Source organism: Eutrigla gurnardus, assembly GCF_963514095.1.
Source record: "Eutrigla gurnardus genome assembly, chromosome: 12".
In the NCBI taxonomy this organism is placed as follows: domain Eukaryota; kingdom Metazoa; phylum Chordata; class Actinopteri; order Perciformes; family Triglidae; genus Eutrigla; species Eutrigla gurnardus.
The window spans coordinates 25,433,449-25,456,933 of record NC_139926.1 but is presented as its reverse complement, the minus strand read 5'-3'; the positions used below and the strand labels follow the sequence as shown (position 1 = coordinate 25,456,933).

Here is a 23,485-nt window from a genome sequence, read left to right as displayed (position 1 = left end):
CGCCGCGCGTCCTTGTCAGTTGCTCTTACGTTTCCTTGTCGTCAACGTTGCCGCCAACATCTCACATCAATGGGGTAATCAAATAAGGGCCGGCGCGAATCAGTAAATCTGACAAGTGGATTTAGGCGGGACTGGTGTGGACGGGTGTGCCCACAAACACGACGCCACGAGCATGTATGAACTAAAAAATCATTGCTGATAACATTAGATGACATCATATATGAGCTCTTGGGGATTTCGTTGAGCTCAAGAAAAAGGGGGAAATAATTCCTCAGAATCAGTCGACAACCAATGGATCTGAAAAGTGAAGCCAACGCTGAAGTGCCTTAAACCTGCATTCTTTCTAATGGCCAGAAGGGGGCGGAAACATGAGTTTATGATGTTAATCGCTAGGTTTCAAGTCTTCTTAAGTTCCTCTTGTAAATTCTGGTCACTTCTGGTTGCAAAACAACAAGACGGCAATGGCCAAAATACCAAACGCGTACATCCAAAAGAGCAATCCACAAACCTTTTAAGCAGGGATGGGACGATACGGGACTTTAATAGCAGATCTCAATAAAAAAGTTGATGGTGGTGAATTTCCATTACCAGAATAATCCCATACAGTAAAGCTTTTATTTTTGCAGGGAGACCTTATGGTATATGATCATGTGGTTTGAGATTACTTAATTGTTTTTCACAACAACAACAAAATCTGTAAGATCATTGAATAGCGATTCCACTTTTTCACTGCCATTTTAAGAGTTATATTTTTTATTGGGATAAAATGTAAATCAAGATTATTTTGACATGAAATGTATTAATATTCCCATGCCGACCCCCAACAGTATAAAATAATGACTCCAACAACATTAATGTAACAAAAAGACTGATTAAACTGGATTAATGGCGTTGTCTCCACTGGCACACTGTGTTTCTGACAGTCCTGCGTGTTCTTTCGTCGTTCTAAGTCCATTTAAGCTGCTACACGGTCTAATTTAATAATTAACCACTTCATCACTGAAACAACTCTCTCTTGTGCTCCACAAGAAAGGCCTGAATAATAAAGTTGTCTTGTGTGGAACTTTTCTGTCAGCCTGGGACAAAACTTGATGACTCTTCTTTTTTCCTGTTCGAGACGGTTCAACAGCAGCCGGCGGCTCAGATTCCCCGTCGATGCTCATTTTATTATAAACTCTCAGATCTGGCATATTTTCTTCTTGCTGGCATTGATCCGTGATTGTCGCCATTCCTTATTCCAAGTCTATTCACCGTCGTTTAAAAAAAAAAAAAGAAGAGACTGCTGATTTGGTTAGCGAGATGGTGCCCACTGCTGTCGCAAGCTTCTTTGTCAGTGTCAACAGGATCTAGAGTTACCGTGGAGATATTAGGAGACCTTTTCTTGCTGTCGTGGTGAGTTAGAGGGCACCAGGAGGACACTTACCCCCCCATCAACAAGACTTTGGCATGCAAAATGGATCTAAAGTCTAAAAAAGGATCAGATTTTACTGACGGGTCAATTCGGAGCAGGTCTAGGGGAGCCGATGTTGCCCTTGCAGGGAAAAGTGATACAGAGGAGGAGGAGGAGGAGGAAAAAGGAAATAAAGTGCACCACTAACAGATAAGAGGGCGATAAGGACCACCAGCCGAGGGTGGGGAGGATTAGACCGCTGGCTTCAAAAAAGGCAAAGAAGCATCTCGAGGTAGAGTTCAAATACCCGGTGTGAGGGAACGAGGAAACAAAGGGAAAGCTTTCCTCTCAGAAAAACATGCAACATGCAGCCGCTGCATGGCATCAAGCAAGCAGCCGGCTTGATCGGTGAGATCCATCAATCACAGGAGTTAGTTAGAGAAACCGAGCTGCCAATAAAACCTAGTACAAATGACTAAATGGCATCAAATCCATATTACCTGGATGTTTCCATGTAAAGCATTAAGTATAGCCCTGTATACACATTGAACCAGGGTTTGACCCGGTCATGAGACTGCAGTCACAGGTTAATCCCTCAGCATTACTCTATAGACTCCAGTGTACTGCAGAGCCACACACTTAAACAACTCAATTACACGACATATATCGCAAATTAAGTTTCCGTCACGTAGATCTCTTGTGATCCCTATTTTTGAAATTATCTTTATCGTGTATCAAATCTTTCAAATCTCCTCACCCTCAACTGCTTGTAAAAAAGTAAAATCAGACTGTGTCAACATTTCTGACCATGCATGGACAGACTGCAGGTTCTGGTTCTGTATTCCATTGATGGGAAACATTTCATTTCCCCCCCACACAAAATCCATCTTAGTAATGAAGAAAAATGTTCAATGAAATCATTTTAAAATGCATTGTTTTTTGTAATATTGTGAGCAGGTGTTACTTTATGTGACTTTATGTGAGGTTTTAAAACAAATCTCCTTGGTAACTTTGACCCAGAGTAGTCAGTAGTCTGTTTAGTGCTAAACAGTATAGTTTCATCTGATTATTTCTTACGGTCAAAATCATCCAATCATGTTTTTTTTTAAGTCTCCATTAAACTCATCGATTTGATATCAACAGAAAATTGTTTAACAGAAAATTAAATTGCATGCCATCCTCTGAATTAGTAATGGAATCCATTTCTGTACTTTTTGTTTTAATATTTCAAATACGTGATCTGACAGGTTTCCCCATAAATCTAAAAATATATGTTTATTTGGTATAAGGGTTTTCTGGTGCTCAGGTTTTCCCATTAAAAAACTCAAATAAATATCCGAAAAACAACTCAAATACAAGTTCAAAATGTGTTCTTCTTCTGAATTACAAATGCATGTATATATGTAAAAATGTATATACCAATAGTATGTATACACACCGGTGCAGTGCTGCACCCACCACTGTATCACTAGCGGGGCGTTGGAGCACACGGTCTCGGGCGGCGACCTCTGTGAGCTGTGGAGATACTCGGACAAAATGTGACTCTTTGCTTCATCGATTAGCTAACAAAGTCTCTCTCTCTCCCTCTCTGGAGCCCGTTCGCCCTCCTCTCTCTCTACTGGGAAACCTTAACACCCGTCTCCTTCTAAATTTAACCTCTCTTAACACACACAGTGAGGATAAAGTCCACGCTATTATTTCACACTTAAAGCACCATTAACTTACAGCAGCTGTCATTATTCCTCCGTCTCAATTTACCGTTTGTGGGTTATAGATTATTCCATGAATGAAAATATTGAACGTGAGGTAACTTCATCTTACCAATGAGTGTGTCTAGTGTCAGATAGTATATATATATATATATATATATATATATATATATATATATATATATATATATATATATATATATATATATATATATATATATATATATATATATATATGACAGAGATGAAGGGCATGCAGAGGTCAGTTAATCAGGTCAGCGCTGTTATATTGTGTTTCCTTTAAGTGCGAAGGAGAATCTGAAACAAACCACAAAGGTTCAGTTACAGTGTGTAGAAGAGGAAATACTAATGGTTTCGATTTCTATCTCTGGTTCTCCGTTACGCCGTAACTATTCTAAAACCAGATGTACACATAATCAATGCAACGGTACATTTGTAAATATATTACTAACAATAGTGGTATAATAGTTGAGTTTCTAGAGGAATTACTTCCCTCTTATTCAGACTTTTTTTTAATCTCTAGTCTGAAGAGCTGCTACAACTAAACTACATGTTATCATTGTTCACATTAGAAAAGTGTTAATTTAAGCAACAAAGAAATAAGATTCTATCAAACTTCTCTGATAGAAATAATACAACTGTGATAAAACCTTTTTACGATAGCTGAGGGGCAGATTAAGTCTTTTGTCTGCAACATCTAAAAGTTGAGTTTCCTGCATGATAGAACCACCGTTGGCTGCAGTTTGCACTAAATGTGGTATAAAGAAAATCTCAGAAGATGCTTTTGCACACAAAAAATGAAGACAGAACTGGGAGAAAACATAATTTAGTGTTTCAAAATAAGACAATAAGGCATTTGTGCTGCAGGTGTTGTGGGTTTTTAAAACACGTCTTTCTTCATTCATTGACATTTTTGATTATTTCAAAAGAAAATAATGACTTTTCCTTTAAGCAGCCCCCAGAGATCCTTCAGAGGAGGCTCATGAAACCTTCACCGATGGTAAACACCTGAATGTGTTTGGCAGCAGCAGGAGGGCCGGCATACATAACGAAATAACCTCCTCCTCCTCCTCCTCCTCCTCATGCTGCTGCATAAAGAAATAATTGGAAAAGTGGACCACACACACACATAGACATGCAAACATACTTTCTCTATCTCACACACACACACACACACACACACCAAAGTGTGACCTTCACAGGTTTGATCATCTGCAATGCAGTGATTAGTTTTATTGGTGTGGAAGCAGACTGCATTGATAAGACCCCCCCCCCCCCCCCCTCCGCTCATAAGGAGTTCACCTTTGCTGTGATATGCACAGGTGACACACATATACGTCACATACTCCTCATGTCAATCACTCTCCAACTGGGAGTCACTGAAGTGATGCATTCCCTCCATGTTTGGTCTGGTCGGCCTGAAAGGGTCTCGGGGGTCAAGATCCTCAGACCCCCTCTCCCTGCCCCTGGGAGGGACGGGCCACTGTCAACCGGCGTGTCCTCTGTATACATCAGCGTCTTCATGGACGGTAACCATGCCTCTGTGACCTGTTTTTGCTGCGTCATCACCGTATCTAAACAACCTGTGTGTTGGCTGACTGGTTACTGCAGCACAGAACTGTTTACATCTAGTTTAACATTAAAATACGGCCCACAAAATTGCAATATTCCCATTTTTATCATATTACAAGAATATGCATATATTGCAACGTCAGTGTATCCAATAGGCCCAACCATGTATCATGTGACATCTACAGAATTGGACTATTCTACAAGTGTACGACTCTTTTCCAACAGCTCGGCAGCGTCTGACGGGACTCACCGTGCTCTCCTTCGTTCTTTAGCGCTTTGCGTAAACGCCGCTCCACAATCTTAGCAAAAGACTTCGCCTCCATAAGCCTTTACCCGATCCAGTTCGTCTCCCCTGAACTCATTTTCAACCTCAATTTCAGAACAAACACGTCCTTTGCAACCACTGCTCTGGTGTTTTCACACCCCTCCCGTGATGTCCCACAGAGCTCAACGCAACCTTTTAACCTAAATCGCACGAGCCATGGCGGACCTCGCAACACATACGTCACCCTGTCACCCACTTGTGAACCGCCGCCAGAACCTCCCAGCATGGCAGATAACCGTATCCCCACAGATAGCACCGACACCCACCGCAAATATGTCAAGTGCTGTCGTGTCATGGACAAATGGTGTTGGGTGACACAGCGAACATACGCAGACAAACAAAATGTATATGTGCAGCCGGTGAGTTGAGCAACATGTTTGTGTGTTTTATTCAGCCCCCCCGGTGCTGTTATCCGTCGGGTCGCTGACATGCTGGACCCGAGTGCTTCGCCGTCTCCAGCCTAGTGTGCATAACCGACAGCAACTGGCCCTTTTTCCCTGCGCAGAGAGCCGAGCACTCACCACAACAAACAGGTTACTTAGTCACTGTCCACCCCATCATCTCGGCTCTCCCTGGGTCTGTATGAAGGACAACACCCGCAGGGGGAAGGGAGGAGGGAGGGGAGGGGGGAATTGAACTTCAACACCAGGCAAGAGGTCGAAATAAAAACGTCCAACAACAAAAAAAAAACAGGTCCCGGTAAAAACGTAGACAAGGCTGTGGAAGTGCAGGAAAATGTTGGGGTGTGATGAATGAGCTAATGCCATTTTTTTTTTTTTTTTTTAACACAGCAAAACTGTTTGGAAGTGTTTCATGTACACAAAAGTGAACGCATACAGAGAGAGGGGGGGGGGGGGGGGGGGAGAGGGAGAAGGGGGAAGACAGAGGCAGCAGCAGCAACAATACTGCCTGCTGCACTGCAGCAAAAAATCTACACAGCATACCGTAGCCACCACACAACCTCCAGCACTGCACAGAGCAGCAGACCCCCATACGGGGGGGTGATGGAGTCGCACTCAGCGAGGTGGACGCCGTGCATGCGTGGAACTGGAAGGAAATGTCGTTTGTGTGTCAGTGTGGGCCTTTTTCTGGGATGTTCAACAAATGACTCCAATCTAATGGTAGCGTCGTCGTGTGAGAATATCTAAAAAAAATCTACACAATTTCCCTGATTCCTATGAGCAACACAACAAAACAAAACAATGGAGGATGCAACTGGCTTGGGCCAACTTCCACGTTTACTCAGGATTCTGCAATAATGTTCTATGAAGACATCAACCGTTACGCTCTGTGATGACAAAATCAGAAAATGAAAACAGCATTAAAGCCAGGGTTGGTAATCCTGAGAAACCAGCAAGAGTAAGCTAGATAGAGCTGTCCAACCAAAACAAACAAACAACTGTTGACAAAAGAAAGTAAAGTAAGTAATAGGTTCAGAAAATGCTGAAAAATGTCACTTAAACATACTGGAATCACTTCTTGTCAAGAAACAAATGTGTTTTTATTGCGTCACAGAGAAGACGCGTCATGTTTAGTGAAAAACAACTAATCAAACATAAATATGGTAATCACGAATGATTCAAAATTCACCACGATCGACTTGTGAGTTGTTTTTATCCCATCCCTGATGATGAAGGCTGTCAAACCAGCAGTGTGTGGAAGACCAACCAATAATATCACGTCATCAATCACAACTTTTATTGATAAAAGGAGTTTGGAGGCACCGTCCTCTGTTTGCTACGCTGTCTTCTAATCCCGCCCACTTTTCACTGGTCCAATCACATTGCTTTAAATCCCTCTCGTAACGTCCTTCTGACTGAAGGCTAACAGCTTCGATAGGCCTCCTGAAATCTGGACCAAACACTCGTCAAAGGAAAAAAATGTACATGAAAGCAAGCAAGCGGTTAGAACAAGACACAGATCATCACCAGGCCATGGAGACGCCTCACAACCCAGAGAGATGAACTTCAACAGGTAAATCGATAACGTCTTCTCACTCTAATTACACTGTGGACACATGCTCCGGTGATATTGTAGAGATAGAGAGAGATGTACAGATAGGAAGGGAGAGCGGGCGTCCTGCTCGGCTCATCCCGTCAGCGGGCAGCTCACTGGGATGATGAACCAAACCGTAATGAATGAGCTACGAGGCCAACAGAGAGTCATGAAATTACATCAGCAATCAATCATAATCAAATCATTAAAATGTACTTCCAGCAAAGGAAAGACGCAGAGCCCGTGTTGGCCTCCTCCTCCGCCGGGAAACAGGACATCGCCCCACACACACACACACACACACACACACACACACACACACACACACACACACACACACACACACACACACACACACACACACACACACACACACACACACACACACACACACACACACACACACACACACACACACACACACACACACACACACTGATGGGTTTCATAAAGGTTAAAGACGCCACATCCCCCGTCATGAGAGCCACAGGAAACAGGAGCCAACCTTCTCGCCATGGAGCAACATGTTAATGTGACCGCATCGTATATCCAGCTCCTAGATGACGATGATGACACAGAAATAAAGCCAAATCATTTCATCTGCCTCAAATTTACAGTATCAGACGATTTCCACAAATTCTTGTTTTTTTCCCTCCCCCGTTTCTATAATCCACTTCAGCGGTTTGTCAGATTCGTTTTCCAACACTACATGTTTGTTTCCTGTTGGGTTTATTTCATCTCATCTGCATCTGTGTATTTTCCCTCCACTTCTTTCACTTTGTGTTTCTATCAAGCCCCGTCAAGCGTGAAGTTTGCCGGCCTCGTCCTCGTCCCGGCGACCTGCTGAGCGTCGTGTGCTCCGAGCCGAGCAGACTGTTTGTGATTCCACCCTCAAAAGGAATAATTCAGGACCAGATTGAAATACTTGTTTTTTTTTTGTCACTTCTGATTCAAGCAGGTTACAGCAGCTCTGAGAGTGTGCCGGTATCTCATTCACTCCTCGGTGAACACACAAAGTTTATAAATCAGGGCAACTTTGACTTCCTACTTCTTTATTTAGAAATAAATACAAGGAGAAACTTATTAACCTTTTAAAACTAAACTACACAGCTAACAGTATTGTGAGAGGAACATTTAAAAAAATGCAGTATTTATCATGCAATGTCATGCAATGCAAGGGTCATGTTCTCATAGACTTCCATGCATTCAGACTTATTTTAACAACCGGAGGAGTCGCACCCTGCTGGCCAGTAGAGAGAATGCAAGTTTAAAGCAAGTTGTCGCCTGTGTAGACTGGATGCCAGGGATCCCTACGGTACTACAAAGTGAGTCAGCGGGACCCCTGTAGCTCACCTGGAAGAGCAGGTGAACCATGTACTAAGGCTGAGTCCTGCACCCTGCAGCAGGGTCAAATCAGACCTGCAGAGACTTGAATATATGAAAATGAATATATGAAATGGCAGGAAAACAGAATTTTAACAAGACATTTACAAAGAAAACTGCACCAAAGTGGAATGTTAACATCCTTTATTCACATGATTAAGATTACAGCAAGTCTATTTTTGTCGATAAATACCTCAGTAAACTGGATTTACGTTGCCTACATATCTTGATAAAGCCACCTGTGTGTGTTTACCTTACAGGTTCCTTTCACCGTGGTCATCTTGGGTGACACTGGGACGATGAAAGGCCTCCGGGAAGAAACATTAGCTAACCCTCGACATCGCTCCAAATAAACTGGTGAGTGCTACCTGGAAGGGCTTTTGGTATCTGCATTAGCTTTTAGGCTATTGGCACTGCCGTGTGGTCATCTCTGCGGCGGTCCCATTACGGCCGTGATGCGACTGCACTGGAACAGAGCCCAGTGGCTGATGGGAGCGACTGGTCATAGGACACAGAAAAACCCTGAAATAGCTTTTAGGTGCTGCGTTTAAAACTGTTGTTATTGTAAATCACTGTGACCGTCACAGTAATACACACACACATCTGTGACTCTGTTACCGGGTCGGATCCAGATCCAGATGATACTGGACTGTAGACTGCAGCAGAAGCAAAGAAGCACTGAATGTGAGAGTTTATACTGGAGGGGGGGATTAGAAAATATGGAGACTGACGGTGATACAGATATCAGATATTGTGACACCTGGACCATCTCTTCTATTCTAGTCTATGTACACACTTTATATACTGGAATATATATATATATATATATATATATATATATATATATATATATATATATATATATATATATATATATATATATATATATATTATATTAGTTTCATTTTTTAATTCCTGTACATTTTTATGATTTTTTTTACCAAGTTGCTGGTATTTTTTATTTTTATTTATTGGAACTGTACTATTAATTGGTATATTATTTTTTTTAATGTACTATGGACCTTCCACTTGTCCTGAATAAATTATTATTTTTATTATTATTATTATTATTGATTTAAGTCTATATGTTTATTATTTTAATAATAAATAAAAAATTGGGTAAATTTAGATTACATTACATACATTGATCGTGGTGAATCTCCATCATCGGGATAATCGTGACTATCGGTGCAAGTGATATTTTTTTCATTTATTTATGCTGTATTAATCCAGGTGGACCTGATGATTCATGATTATCTTTTTTTTCCCTCTAATAAACAGGTTTGTTCATAGTTTTAGTGAAAAACAAAAAAGTAAGAGTCCTGTGACATGATTTAAGGTACTTCCAGTGTGTTTTAGTCCCACTTTAGGAGTCTGAAGCAACTTTTTCATGATTATTGGGAAAATATTGTGCATCGCAGTCACGTTGGAAAGGTTTATGGTCCCATGCCTCGCCAAGACGGTTCAACTGGACCACCACTCTGATCCTACAGCGGTCTTGGGTCCTGAACAGTAAAAACCACTAAAAAAACTGAACCATTGCAATGATATTAGATGTTTTTTTTTCCGTTTTAATCACAATTCTTATCTAGATCTTATCCATCACGGTTCCTCTACAATGTGTAACGTCCCCATCACTACTTATCAAGATGAAATGTGGGATTCTTTGAGTTATTCTCACCAAACATTCGGACAGCGCTGCCACATGGCAGACTCACTATATAGTGATGCAGTGGAGTGATTTCGGACACAGCCCACGTTGACTCCATTACACACTCAACTGTCACCGTTTCCCTGAAAACAAAAAGCCGTCGCTGCAGCCAAAGTGCTTCACAAACCCATTAAAATGTCCTCATCCACTTCCTCGACATCAATCGCACACAAACGCATTCCTCACATCACAGTGATGCTGTTAGGTTATGATGAACTTGAATGAAAAAAAAAAACAACAACACGGATCTGTGTCAGCTCTTCTGTAAAAACTGTTCAAACTTCTGGCCCCATAAATCAATAATCTCATAGCCTTAACTGCATTATTCTCTCTCTGCACTTCCAGCTCTCGCTCTCATCACTTTGTGGCTTTATTGAGCCTCGGCCCCTCAGCGACAGCCATCACGGGTCCAACCCTCCGAGGTCCTGGAAAGGGGCGAGCATTAAGACGCGTCACCTGTCACGAAGCACCTTAAGCGTCACGTTGGACCCCCCGGAGGTGTCACACAGCTCCGACTATTAAGGGCAGCGGATGAGCCAAATTACAAGATGATTCATGGAGCCTCCAAAAAAGACACAGGGCAAAAAAAGAAAACCCAAGTGGGGACAAAGCACGGGATATACGCTCCTGCTGTGATGACTATTTTGAGATGTGCCTCAACTTCCTGGGAAAATAACAGAGCTTTCAAAATGATGTATGTCCTTGGTAAAGCCGGATCTAAAAACACATTGAGGGCAGTGAAATCAGGGAATCCTTGTAATGAATGATATGTGGCATGTTCAATTTGAAAATTAAGGTTATCACAACTAGCTCTACACTGCAAGACAAGAGCATTTATTTGAAGATATTTTTTTTTGCCAGTGAACTGCAGCTTCAGTCTTTTACTTCATCATGTAGGTCTCATGTGAATATTTATTCAACTTACCCAAACTGGAAGTCCTGGATTGTAAACTATAGTCTCACTGCTATAATACTGAACTAATATTATGTCTACAGTGTCTTGAATCTCTATCATACATTTAAGGACTATGATGAATATATCACATATCACTCGTGGCCTAACTAGCACCTTCACTGAGCTACTATGAGGAAGTTTCATTATGTGTTGTTTTTGGCGGTCCCTGTGGACAAAGGCAGTAGTGTTGCAGAGCACCAGGGTCCCTTTGGAAAACCTCTCATTTTTACTGCAGCAGTGTCTGACAGTGTTCCCCTCTCAAACCTGGTTCTGGTTCTCAGGTGCCTCCCTTCAGCGGGTCCAGGGATACAGCCTGGGTCCCCAGCAAGCATGGTATGGGTCCAGACCAGCGAGGCAAAGATCTTCTCTTGGGTCGGGAGCTCTCCGCCTCCTGCCGGATGTCGGACTGCAGGTCGAAGGGGGGGCAGCAAAGCCGGATCTGGGTCTGTCCGCTGCCAGAGGCCTCGCTGAAGTCTGAGCTGAAGGAACTGAGTCCAACTCAGTGGCACCAATGACGAGCATTAAGAAGAACTATATGGAAATAGTTAATCTTCTCGCTGATGGTTTCTCATGTAGGTCATATAGAGGCATCAGTATTATACTGAGACCGTTTCATAACCAGTTAAAAGTTCCTCACAGTAAATTTTAATCAGCCAAAATCAAGATTGAGTACAAGAAAGTTCAATAAGAAACATTTATTATACTATGTGAAGTTATTCCTTCAAATCTGACAGGACTGCGTCAGTAATATACCAATCCACAAATGGCCCATTTCCATTCCTCCGTGTCAAACATATCCTCAGACAGCTCCAGAAACGAGGCCGCTATCACAAACTGTGGGAAGGAAAAAGTGTCAAATGCTTTTGACGATGTAATAACAAAAAATACCTAGAAAATACAAAGCTGTGTAATTTAGCTAAACCAGCATCCTTCACAGTAATCACAGTGTAATTCGTGTTCAGCCACATGGCGTCCCACACAGCAACCTTTCACACCGCAGGAGGCCGACTGGATCCACGCTTCAAAATCACAAAGCAATCATCTAATCATTTTCTACAAGCACTTCATTCCAGGGATATTCGTTTGGCCTTCAACAACGCAGCAACAAATATGTTGGGTAAAAACCTGCTTGCTTGAAATTGTTCTTATTCTTAAAATTGTCGAGAAATTGAGCAAAAACCCAAATGTCATATTTTTTCCACTCGTTTTTGGAGAGAAGGAAGATCCATTGCTAGGTCAGAAAAAGAAAGAAATAGAGACGTTTAAAAATAATCACCAGGGCAATCACAAGTTATTCAAAATGACAAATGGCAGTCCCTTTGAACCAATCACAGGAAACACAAATCCATCTTCAGGGCTTTGCTGAGTTTTTATCTGATATGCGAGACCCCACAAGCCGACTGAAAACGGATCACATTAGTCAAGTTTGCTTAAAAACTCAGAAGACCAGACGGATCAGCTCAAAAAGATCCGGCTCTCAAATAACAGTGTTGAGTCTTAGCTCTGCAGAAACCGACTCCCTCGTCTGCGTGAGACGTTTTCTTCACTGAATGTCTAAAAACTGCATTCTCAGATTATTTTTTAGGACACAAAGCAGAATCAACCTGTATCTGAATCAGTGTTCTCCATATTCACTAACTTTTTTGAAGTCGATATTGGCAAACGTAGTTGGCGTAATTTAAAACATTTCCACATCCGGAAGGTTTGGAGCAGCGTTTGTCTGGACTTGTCAAATGTTCACTCTCCGTCTGCTGCTACTGGATATGATGCCAATGAAGTCATCCAATGCATTGTTAATATAAGAATATACATTCTAACCAGCTTTAAAACCGATAATACAGTTCAGTGCTGAAAAAAAGACAATAAAACATAATGGCGCTGTTTTTATGATGATGTGATGATGCATTCTCAGTTTTTGCATGTATACACACCTGCACTAACGAACCTCCAACTAATTACACGTGTTAACATCAGAGGATGAGACGAACAAGAGATGTTATCCATCTCACGAGCTACGAGAGAACTGATCCGGTTCGCGGCGTCTCCCCTCAGGTCTAATCTTAAAGAGGGAACAGAGAGCCGCTCTGCACACGGGGGCTGTGAGACCATCCATGTGGATCCAGTCACCCTTGGAGGCCCCCCCAAGCCAGGACCGCATGTCCCATCATCCCTTTCACCTCTGCAAACAGCAGCATCTGGGAAGTATCCAGAGCATTCTGAAGATGCTTCACGTAAAATCCCATATATAGATATTATATTTAAGTCTATGAACAAGTTTGGGGTGATGACTTTCTTAATTTCTTCAAAAATTATTTTAATATTGAGAGAAAAAATATAGAGAATAACATTAATGCTGAATGTTCTTATAAACTGTAAAACATATTGTGAATCGCAATTATTTTGACCAGGATAATCGTGAGGTTAAATTTTTATATTGTCCGATAGAATCGACTCTTTTGAGACAAAAGGCAAAAAGCACCTCGAGCAAGCAGAAAAAACATTTTTTTTGGAAATGAATGTATCAAACTGTGTAATGTGACACGTCAAAATGTGCGTAAACGTGAATTGGCACACGGCCGATGTTTGTTGACCAACTGCACATACAAGCGACTTTATCTCTTGTTTACAAAAGCATGTATCTCTTAGTTTTTAAAAACACTCATACTCAAAGTTGCTCTTTCAGCTATTCTTAGACACAAAAAGGTCAAACAAAGGGCCTGCTTTTTGATTTGTTTTCAAACCAGAGTCTGCAAACATGTGCATTATCAGAAAGGTTTCTGCAATTTATGCCATTTGCAAACTTACTGCAACATTTCTGTAGGAACCCAACAGGCCACGCTGGTTGGAGGAGGATATTTTTAGCCAACCCTGCTGTTGTTGTTGTTCCAATTGTGGGAGTTCTTGTTTGAAACTCACCCATCCCCTTTAATTACACCACCGTTTCTCTGTTACCGCAAATTAAACTCGTGTGGGTATGCAACACAAATTAATCAAGCGTCTTTTAACTGTAGAAAAATCAAGCAGGCATGATTTTTTTGGGGGGGAAGCTGAATTTGAGATATATAGCTCTGGCTCTAGGGGGGGAGAGATGGAGAAAAGACACCAGCAGCATAATCTAAAATGCATATGTAATGTCAGATTACACTATGAAAAGTCTCTGCTCAGCAAAGCACAGTGCTGAGTGAAAACCTAATGTTCTACACTGAACTTGACATGACCGCAAACAGCAGTTAGACACATGGACATGCATCTGATGAAGAGGACTTTCAATACGCTGACGCAGTCGTTGGTCTTTAAAAAAGAAAGGTTTTACCAGCCTGATCGTGAAGCTGTCAACGACAGCATATACCAGCACACAGTGTAAACACAGTTTATGAGACGATAAATTGGTCTCTGAATGATTTATGTGCCACCAGACACGAGGTTTCACATCATGATAATTGTGGCCAAAATAGTTTTACTGTGGTATCCCTTCGTCAAAATATGCTAAAAACCCTCTTAAAATGGCACTAAAAAAAACTGGAAATCACTTCATATTACGTTAAGAAACTACTGTTTTTATCGCGTCCCAGATAAGACACGCATAAGACCATTTTAAAACAAATAAAATCATGTTAAACAACATATTTGTGTATGTATTTTATATGTCAGTGTCTTATTTTTCTCTTATCTGCGATTACAGTGAGCTCAGGTTTTTCAAGTCACTTGTGACAAAATGTACACTGTTAGAAATTTTCCTGTAAAAAAACAGTAAAGAACTGGCAGCTGGGTTGCCATTATGTTACTGTAAAATTAACATATTTTTGCTGTCACTCAAAGTTACAGCTTTAAACTGTAAATAAAAAAACCAGTGTGAACTGTAAAAAAACAGTAATGAACTGGCAGCTGGGTTGCCATTATGTTTCTGTAAAATCTACATATTTTTACTGTTACTCAATTTACAGTTTTGTCTTGTAAATGAAAAACACAGTGTAAACTGATATTTAAAATTACTTTCACTGTGTTTTACAATTAAATGACTATTTAGTTTGTATTATTTATACATTTCAATAATCTATTAAAAAAATATGATTGCACACAGTTAAAGGCACTTTTGTTAAGAAAAACATGTTACATGTGACTGACTTTAGGTTTCACTAAATCTCTGTTTGAACCTGGCCACGGAAGGCAAACCATAATAAATTAACCTACTGATATTTCAATCCTGTGATTAAAATGTAAGAGAAAAAGCAGCTTCTTATTGCACTTTACTTTTATTTGAATGTAAAGATTACATGTAAAAACTTCACACGCTGAACAAATTGCATGTTAAAAACAGTATTACATGTTAAAATGACATGTTAAAAACAGTGTTACGAACATTTATATATTAAGAGTATTACAAACATATACAGTACTGTTAGTGTGGAAGTCCAAGAACATCGGCAGGAGAGTTACGGCTCACTCGAAGACACCAGGTTTCTCAATCCAGCCTGCAAGTAGCCGTGTGTGTGTGTGTGCGTGTGTGTGTGTGTGTGTGTGTGTGTGTGTGGGGGTGTGTGTGTGTTTGCCTGTGTGTGCCTGTGTGTGTGTGTGTGTGTGTGAGAGAGAGAGAGGGGGGGGGGGGGGAGAGAGAGAGAGAGAGAGAGATCAGCTCTAAAATAACTTATATTCGCAACAACTTACACTTATATTGCATACAAAATTAACATTTCTGCCCCTCATTCCCCCCATTCTGATAAAAAAAATGTCCCAAGCCATGAACTAACACCTCAGCAATCCATAACATTCCAACCTTAAACATCCTCCTGGTACCTTTAATAGAAAATGTTGTTGTTTGCATATGCAGTGGTGTAAACATACCAAGTAGTATCAGACGAGGAGTTTCAGGTATGTTGATGGTCCTCTCAATGTCAGCTGTAGTGGCAGATCCCTAGGACATAGAAAGTGAATTACAAACTGTGTTGTTATAAGATGAGTCATTGTATGACATAGTATATGTATATATAAAAAGAAAACGTACATCTGCAAGTAGGATCAGATCTGTAATGTTCTCGGAAAAGTGAGCCATCAGAAGCTGGAGGACACAATATGACAGCTCAACATCTTCACAGAGAGAGAACTTCCTCATTACAAATTACCAGAGGTCCCCAGGTAATACTTATCTCGTGCGAATAGAGTAAATTACATAGACGGTAAAATGTTTACACAAACTATCATAAAGTTTCATTAATTCACTGACAAAATGCAGCGGTCAACAAACGTTAACTTTGTAGAAATTAAAATGTGCTCCTTGTGTTGTTTGACTATCAGCTTTGAAAATTTAGCTAGCTGCTAACCAAACTCATTCTAGCATGTGCATATGCTGTAATCATCAATGCTAACAAAACTAATCAAAACTAATCAAATCAAACAATAATATAATATGTAATATAAAACAATCAAATAAAGTTGCTACTCACCAAATAATTAGTAAGATGGAGATGGATCAGGAATAGCAGGTAACAAGCTTCACATGTGCAGCTCAGGCAATGCTCTTCCCAGAATGCCAAAAATAATGCATGATACTGTTATCTAATACACTTTAACAGTAAAGTGTTGTATAATAGGAATACATTAGAGTTCCGTTAAAAAAACAGTAAATGAGCTGTAATTTCACTTATTTTCTGTAATATTAACAGTAAAGCACTGTTTATTAAAAAACACCTTACTACTGTTGAAATTCCGCCGTAAATTTACAGAAATTGTTTACAGTGTATGATATTGTCGATAATGGAAATTCACCACAATCAACGTATTGTGAGCGTGTTTTATTGCAATCCACGATAGAGAGTGCTATATTGTCCCATCCCTATAAGTGCCACAAATAAATTATCGTCAAGATTATAGTCTTCCAATAGTCAGTATGGGCCATTTGTGCCTCAGACTCAGATTAATTATCTTGGGTCACCGCGTCATCAGCGTGAGGTCGAGCCGGCGCTCCGGTTTAAGGCTCCGGTATATTCCCACGGAGCAAAACTAACTGGAGCAACAGAGCTGGAGCCTCGGTATCCGGCCTCCTGGCTCTGTCACACGCGGTAAAGTTGAGTTTCACTTGATATGCTATGAGCCGTCCTCACGTGGACGCCTGGGTGTTCTGTGACCTGTACTGTCACTCTGCTGTCAATGAGCCACTGCTGCACAGCCGCCGCTCTGGAGGAAGCCACCTACTGACTTCACACTGCAATTTCTTCTCTCTCTGCTGCAACAACCGGGCTGCACGTCCTCCACAACACATTCAACGGGATTTTTGTATGTTTACCGCCAAAATGGCCTCATTAGACTTCCTGTCATTCACAGCTACGTGATTTTCTAAAGCCTCGGCCCACACCGGAGGGAGAAAAAAAACAAATCATTGCTCTACATTGACTTTTGCATTGCGTGAAGGTGCCTCCTCGTCACTTTCATCTTCCAGAAAACAATAAAATGCCTAAAAAGCATCTGTTTGCCTCTATGAAGAGAAAAGTGAGGCATCATCGGGAAGAATGGGGAAACTGCAAGATTCTTACAAAGTATTCTTAACGTTATGTAGCATTTTATCTAAATGTCAGTTTTAGGCTTCGTGTATTTCTGTCACTTCATTGAGAACAGTTTGACAGTAAGAAATGTGTGTTATAGTGGAACATGCATGAAACAGAAAGCTAGGAGTGTAGTATGTTTGCAAGTGCCTGAGCTAACTACAGTAGCTTGATAACACACAGCTAGCATTAGTGTGCTAACAGCTTGCTAACTTGCCTCATCATTCAGCGGCCGTATCCTTTCGGATATTTTGAAGACGCCTTCAAATGCAGCGCAGAAACCTGACCTTCTTCCTTATTTCCCCGGGAATCGGAGGATCCAACTGATGGTTTCCTCGCAGCCCAACTTTCCCAAGATTCATGGCGCATCAGTGATGGTTGGATTTAAAATCAACCCGGCGTCTCAGGACGCGGCAGAATACACTCTCAGCCTGGCTCTATTTGAATTGTTAAAAGTTAGTTAACTCCTCTATGCTATTTCTGGTTGCTAGGCAATGTGAGTGTGTGTGTGTGTGTGGGGGGGCACAGCTGGGGATACAAACAGGAAATGCAGTTTGGCCTCTGTGGTCTTAGGAGGAACTGGCTGACGTAGACCATGACTATAAGGTGCTGAAATAATGCTTTGGCGAGCTGAAATCCGATGCTAGCTACAGGCATTTTGCTAGAGTTTCAGCCTTTGGTTGCATACTGTGCTTTCCCCTCCCATGGCCGTGGTTTTCACCGCGCAACGCTCTGTCTCTCTCTATTCAGTGACGTTCCCAAAGTTTTTGAGATGACAACTATGTTGGTCATTTGCAAATTCATCAACGCTACACAGGCTGCAGGGTGAAACTCGCTGCGTCTCTCCATCCCTTCCACTCAGCCAGTTCATCACTTAATTGACTTAATGAAGTACGGTCACTCAGACACATGCACCAATGCCGGGAAATGAGAGTGAACATCAAGGGTTGGTCAGCAATGCCAGTCAGACCACACCACCACCCCGAAGGACAATCTAATAAAACAAGAGGTTTGCTGGAAAACAGCACACAGCTGAAGGAATATTAACTATCAACAGGCACAGAGAGACTAAAAGGCTAAACATGGACTCTTGGTGGTTTAACTTATATTTAAAAAATGTGAAAAGTGACAGCTTCCAAAATGTAGAGGACTCAAAAAATGGAGGATATGCTTTAAACCCTGTAATGTAAATAATAGCATGCGTGACAGAAACTCTGTCTTCTTCATAAAAACGCAGTTTATTTAAAAAATATATTCCTTACATGTCTGTCTCATTTGTGCATCGAAACAGCCGACACCAAACACATCACCACTTAGATTTAAAAACAGAGCGAATGTTTATTTATTTCACTCTTTTTCTGCATATTGAGTGGAAAATGCATTTCACAGTGAAACCGATGCACAGACCTTAAAAGATAATAACAGAGAGAGAGAGAGAGAGAGAGAGATTAACGGGCAAATGACCCGAAACAGAAATATCAAGAAGATGAGAAACTAAAAAGACTAGTGTGTTGTTTTTAAAAATCACTCAAGCCATGACACATCACTTTAAAAGTAATGATATCCGACATTATCACAGTAGTGTGGAGCTTCACTTTCTAATCTGTACATCAGCTTTCTGTTCATGAAGTCTTGATGTGAAAACCAGTTTTCATGTACAAAAACAAATAATCGTAGGCTGAAAAAACACAAACTGTACATACACACAGATACAACAAATACCAAAAAGATATCATCTCACCTACTTTTTGCCCCCCGATAGATAAACATTAACCCACACTAGAAAAAACAACAACAATGGGCCATCTGCTGGAGCAGAAGGTGCTTTAAAGAGAATCCACACTACTCTTAACCTCTTCAGACGCTCTGGTGATGTAGAGTAAAGCGTGCCTTGCGTGGAATAAGATACAGCTGTGTGACTTTATGTTTCTATGTTGACAAAGACTGGCAGTCGTATTGATACGGCCCAGTTGGCTTCATCTCTCAGTTATGCTGGGTTATGTTGTGTTACTATAAATACAGCCGAAGAAGAGCCGGAGCACTAGATCTAGGCCTGTAAAGTGAGCACCGTACTGGAAACACCTGCCTCCGCTGACAGAGGGCCACACAGAGGCTATGAGACACACACACAAATAAAAAGGAACGAGAAAATCCTCTAAGGTTGTGTGCGACACCTTAGCTAAAAGAAAAACAATACACACACACACACACACACACACACACACACACACACACACACATCAGTCGCGTGATTTGTTTGACATTCAATGAGCTGGCAAGTTTTAGAAGTCAGAAGAAACAGCAGCACTGCACCCCCCAAACACAGTCAGCCTGCCCTACTTCATTTCCCCCATTAAACCACTTGCTCTACCTGCTGCTTAAGCACAAAATAAACATGATAATTGTGCCCACAACATCAGATTATGATAATTCAATGAATAATAAAACATGCTGGGTTTTGTCACGTTCTCAAAACACCTGACAGTGAGTCTCGGGGTTTGATCGTTTATGGTGCATGGTGTTTGAGCACCATGTTGGGGATGTTAGTGTCTTGGTAAACCAGGTTATTGCTGCCGTTAAGTGGTATCTGAATGATGGTAAAGAGCTTCTGAGTAGGAAATGCACATGAAGCCCCCCCTCAAGTCATATAATTAGGAGTGGGGGTGACCACAACATTAGGGTGACCACGACCTTTTTAAAAGCACAAGTATTAGCTGTTGCTTGTGTACATAACAAATCACTTGAACGTGACTTCCCGACTTCCCAAGTGGGACTAGCACGCCCCCCACATACACACATTTCATAGGTTTACAAAGATATAACACAAGCCAAGAAACTCGTAGGTAATACGCAATGCCAACACTTACCACCGTTTTGTTGTAGATATCCAGATTATTTCCAATATTTCAAAAAGCTGGGAAAAATGACAACTTTCCGTTTTCCACGACATTAAATAAAAAAAACTATCTCGAAGTTGCGACGCGGCACGTCTTCCCCCTTTAGTATTCAAACATGGCGACCGGAAATGACGCACTCCTTGCTACGATGAATATTCCCGAAAGAAAAATGTAAACGCAAATATTAAATAGAACTTAAAAGTGATACAAACCACTTATTGTTGTATACATATATATTATTCTAAAAACATAAATAAACAAAAAAATATACATTATTCCTATTTGGTGGCGTTTCTATGATGCTACCGACGAGATACTCCACTTCCTGTGCGTTTGGTTAGCCGCTAACCGTTAGCGGTTAAATTAGCAACTTAAACCGGTTTAAATCGTCTCTAAATGTGTGGACCCTCCGGATATTTTTCGCCACTGGTGTTTAGAAGAGTCTTGGAAGAATCTAGAAACGTCTACAAATTGGTGGTAAGTGTTTTTCAAAAAGGACGATGTTTTAGCTTGTGTAGCTAAGGGCTAAAGCTAGCAGCTAGTTGACGTTAGCTATGTGGCTCCCGATGTAGCTCACTTATCATCGCTGTAGGCACAAGTCGGGGCTACGTGTGGGCTGGAGACTTATGGAGGCTAAATATAATTGTATTAAAACATGAATTGTGTTCGTAGTTAATAGTAAACAATGTGTCGTTTTGCTCCTGCAGCGTCAGGAAGGCAACATAAAGCCTCGTCCCGCTACGGCGATGATCTGCTGTGCTGCAGTTGCTGTGTCGAGGAACCGTACTGCTGCCGAGCACATCGTCTTCAAACCCCCCCAACATGAGGTAACAAGTAGCCCCCCCGCACTACTACGCTGTCCACCTGGGGAGGCTTTTCTTCTACCGATACCTACAACAGCCTGTTGAAATAAACATAAACTTTGAATGCAGGGTTGCACACATAAAAAAAGAAAAGTCCAGAATCTGAATTATTTTTCGATTGCTCAAGTGAAGGATTTGCATTAGTGCAGTGGAGCCTGGCTTTCTTTCTAGGCTCTATGCCCCCCCCTCCCCGTTTCGCACCTCGAGCTGCTCTGAGGCTTCTTCCAACACAAATCAACTCAAGTGCTCATATTAAAAAATATATATTTTTAAAATCACATTTCGCCAGGCATGCCGCATGCTGGATATTGGCTTGCAACAGCCAGAGGGATAGACATGAAAAGAATAGTCTGTCTCCTCCGGCTGGCTGGCTTGAAAACATAGCGAGTGCAGCCTATAGCCCATTTTAATCGAGAAGTGGTGTTGCAGAGGGGGGGAATGCTGCAGCAGTAAACCCGGGGATGGAATAATCTGGTTAGGGGGGGAGAAGAAGGGAAAAAATCACGTTGGATAGAATAACTGTGCGTGGATTGCATCCGCTGAAATAAGAAATAGCATCTAGTGTGTGTGTGCGTGCATGTGTGCGCGTGTCAGAGCGCTATTTAAAAAGTTAGGAGATCATGGTGCCGTGGTGATGCAGGGGGGGCTTTTGTGTGTCTGTGCGCTGCGCCCCCCCCCCCCAAAAAGAAAAAAACCTGGGCTCGCCAGATAGTAGCAGGCAGCACGGAATAAGTTGTTCCCCCCTCCCAGCGCCTCTGCATGATCCACTCGCTGCATAAATATGATTGCAGATCTATCACCATTACAACAAACAAACGAATAACGCAGATGCTCACACACACACACACACGCGTACACACGCACAGCACATCGCCGGTTCGCGGCGAAACGGAGGAGTAGGTGATAATGGTGATGAGCTTACCACTTGGATTCTTGTTTTTCTTAAGACTCTTGCCACAAAGACACTGCAGCATATGCGTTCCTTTGCTGAAAATGTTCCAAAGAAACCACATTGATTTGGGCGAAGAGCAATCCAGTGGCTTAAACACCCAGATATAGATGAGATCCTTGCGGTTGCATAATAACACAATTGGATCAGTTCTCCAGGACAAGGCTACCAATTGCACCATAGAAAAATAGGTATATCCAAGTCCTATGCGTTTTCATTCACGTGGCCAAAAAAATATAGTCAGTATCTGTCAAGACTTCGTAATAACGGTGTGTTTTCTTTCTTCTTCTGGCGTATAAAGGATGCCTCCTCAACTAGTCGATAATAGAAAATACACTCTGTAAATTGCATGTGTCGCACCGGGAGGAGACGGGCCGCCAGTAAACAAACACAACTAACGTGAAAACAGTGAAACACGGTGGGTTTCCGCGCAGAAAATCATTGCCTATTAGTTCATCACTCTGAGGAGAGGAGGGTGGATCTGCACAGCATCAAAAGCCAAGGGAGGATGCATCCTATGCACAGACTGCTGCAATGATAGCCCCAACAAAACGACACATTGCCGGATCCAAGTCCAATTCGCCTGTTAAAGCTTGATTATTCTTTTTTTGGCGAGGTCAGATAGCGCCAACCTCAGTTTGCATCTCCTCACAGTCCCACACTGCAACGTCTCTGTGTATGAAGCCAGGCTTTTGGGGTTCCTGGTGTGTGTCCGTGATTCCTGGAGTGTGCCGTTTATTCCCCCTTTTTTGTTTGAAGTGTGGTATTTTCCTCCAGCCCGTTTTCAGCTCCACGCCACTGTCATCTCCAAAAGTACGGTGCGCCTATACAAACATTTGCATGAATTTCCCCTTCAGCGTCGGACCTCTGTTAGAAATAGACGGGGAGGAGGGGTTAAATTGAAAGATTGGCTTTCCATTACGTAAACACGTGGTTTCTGCGCCGTCGTTTCAGTGATGCTCTCGGATTTTTTTTTTTTTTTTTTTTATGATCCGACCGAGACTATTGTCCCGAGCGAGCCGTTTCGAGCTTGAATCCTCGGGAAATGTGCAGTGTGTCTGCGAAGGGGGGGTTTAATGCAGGAGGGCGATGTGAGCGCTGCAGGCGGAGGAGTCCGCGTTCACAGCCCTCCTCTTCCTATACTTGACGTGCGATTTCTTTGCTCTAAGTTGTTGCAGC

At 41.8% G+C, this 23,485-nt stretch overlaps 1 protein-coding gene across 2 annotated transcripts in view; it reads right to left on the bottom strand.

The window, feature by feature from the left end:
• fgf14 (fibroblast growth factor 14) overlaps positions 1 to 23,112 on the bottom strand; it is a 90,080-nt gene extending 66,968 nt beyond the window's left edge. Inside the window, exon 1 of one of the 2 annotated variants that reach the window (XM_084023053.1) lies at positions 22,280 to 23,112. In XM_084023053.1, coding sequence (XP_083879179.1) covers positions 22,280 to 22,487 — 208 coding nt within the window. In that variant the 5' untranslated portion in view covers positions 22,488 to 23,112. Of the gene's footprint in view, positions 1 to 4,942; positions 5,135 to 22,279 lie in introns of those variants that run through there. The other variant, XM_084023055.1, reaches the window with a different exon arrangement.
• Between the last annotated feature and the right edge of the window lie 373 nt (positions 23,113 to 23,485).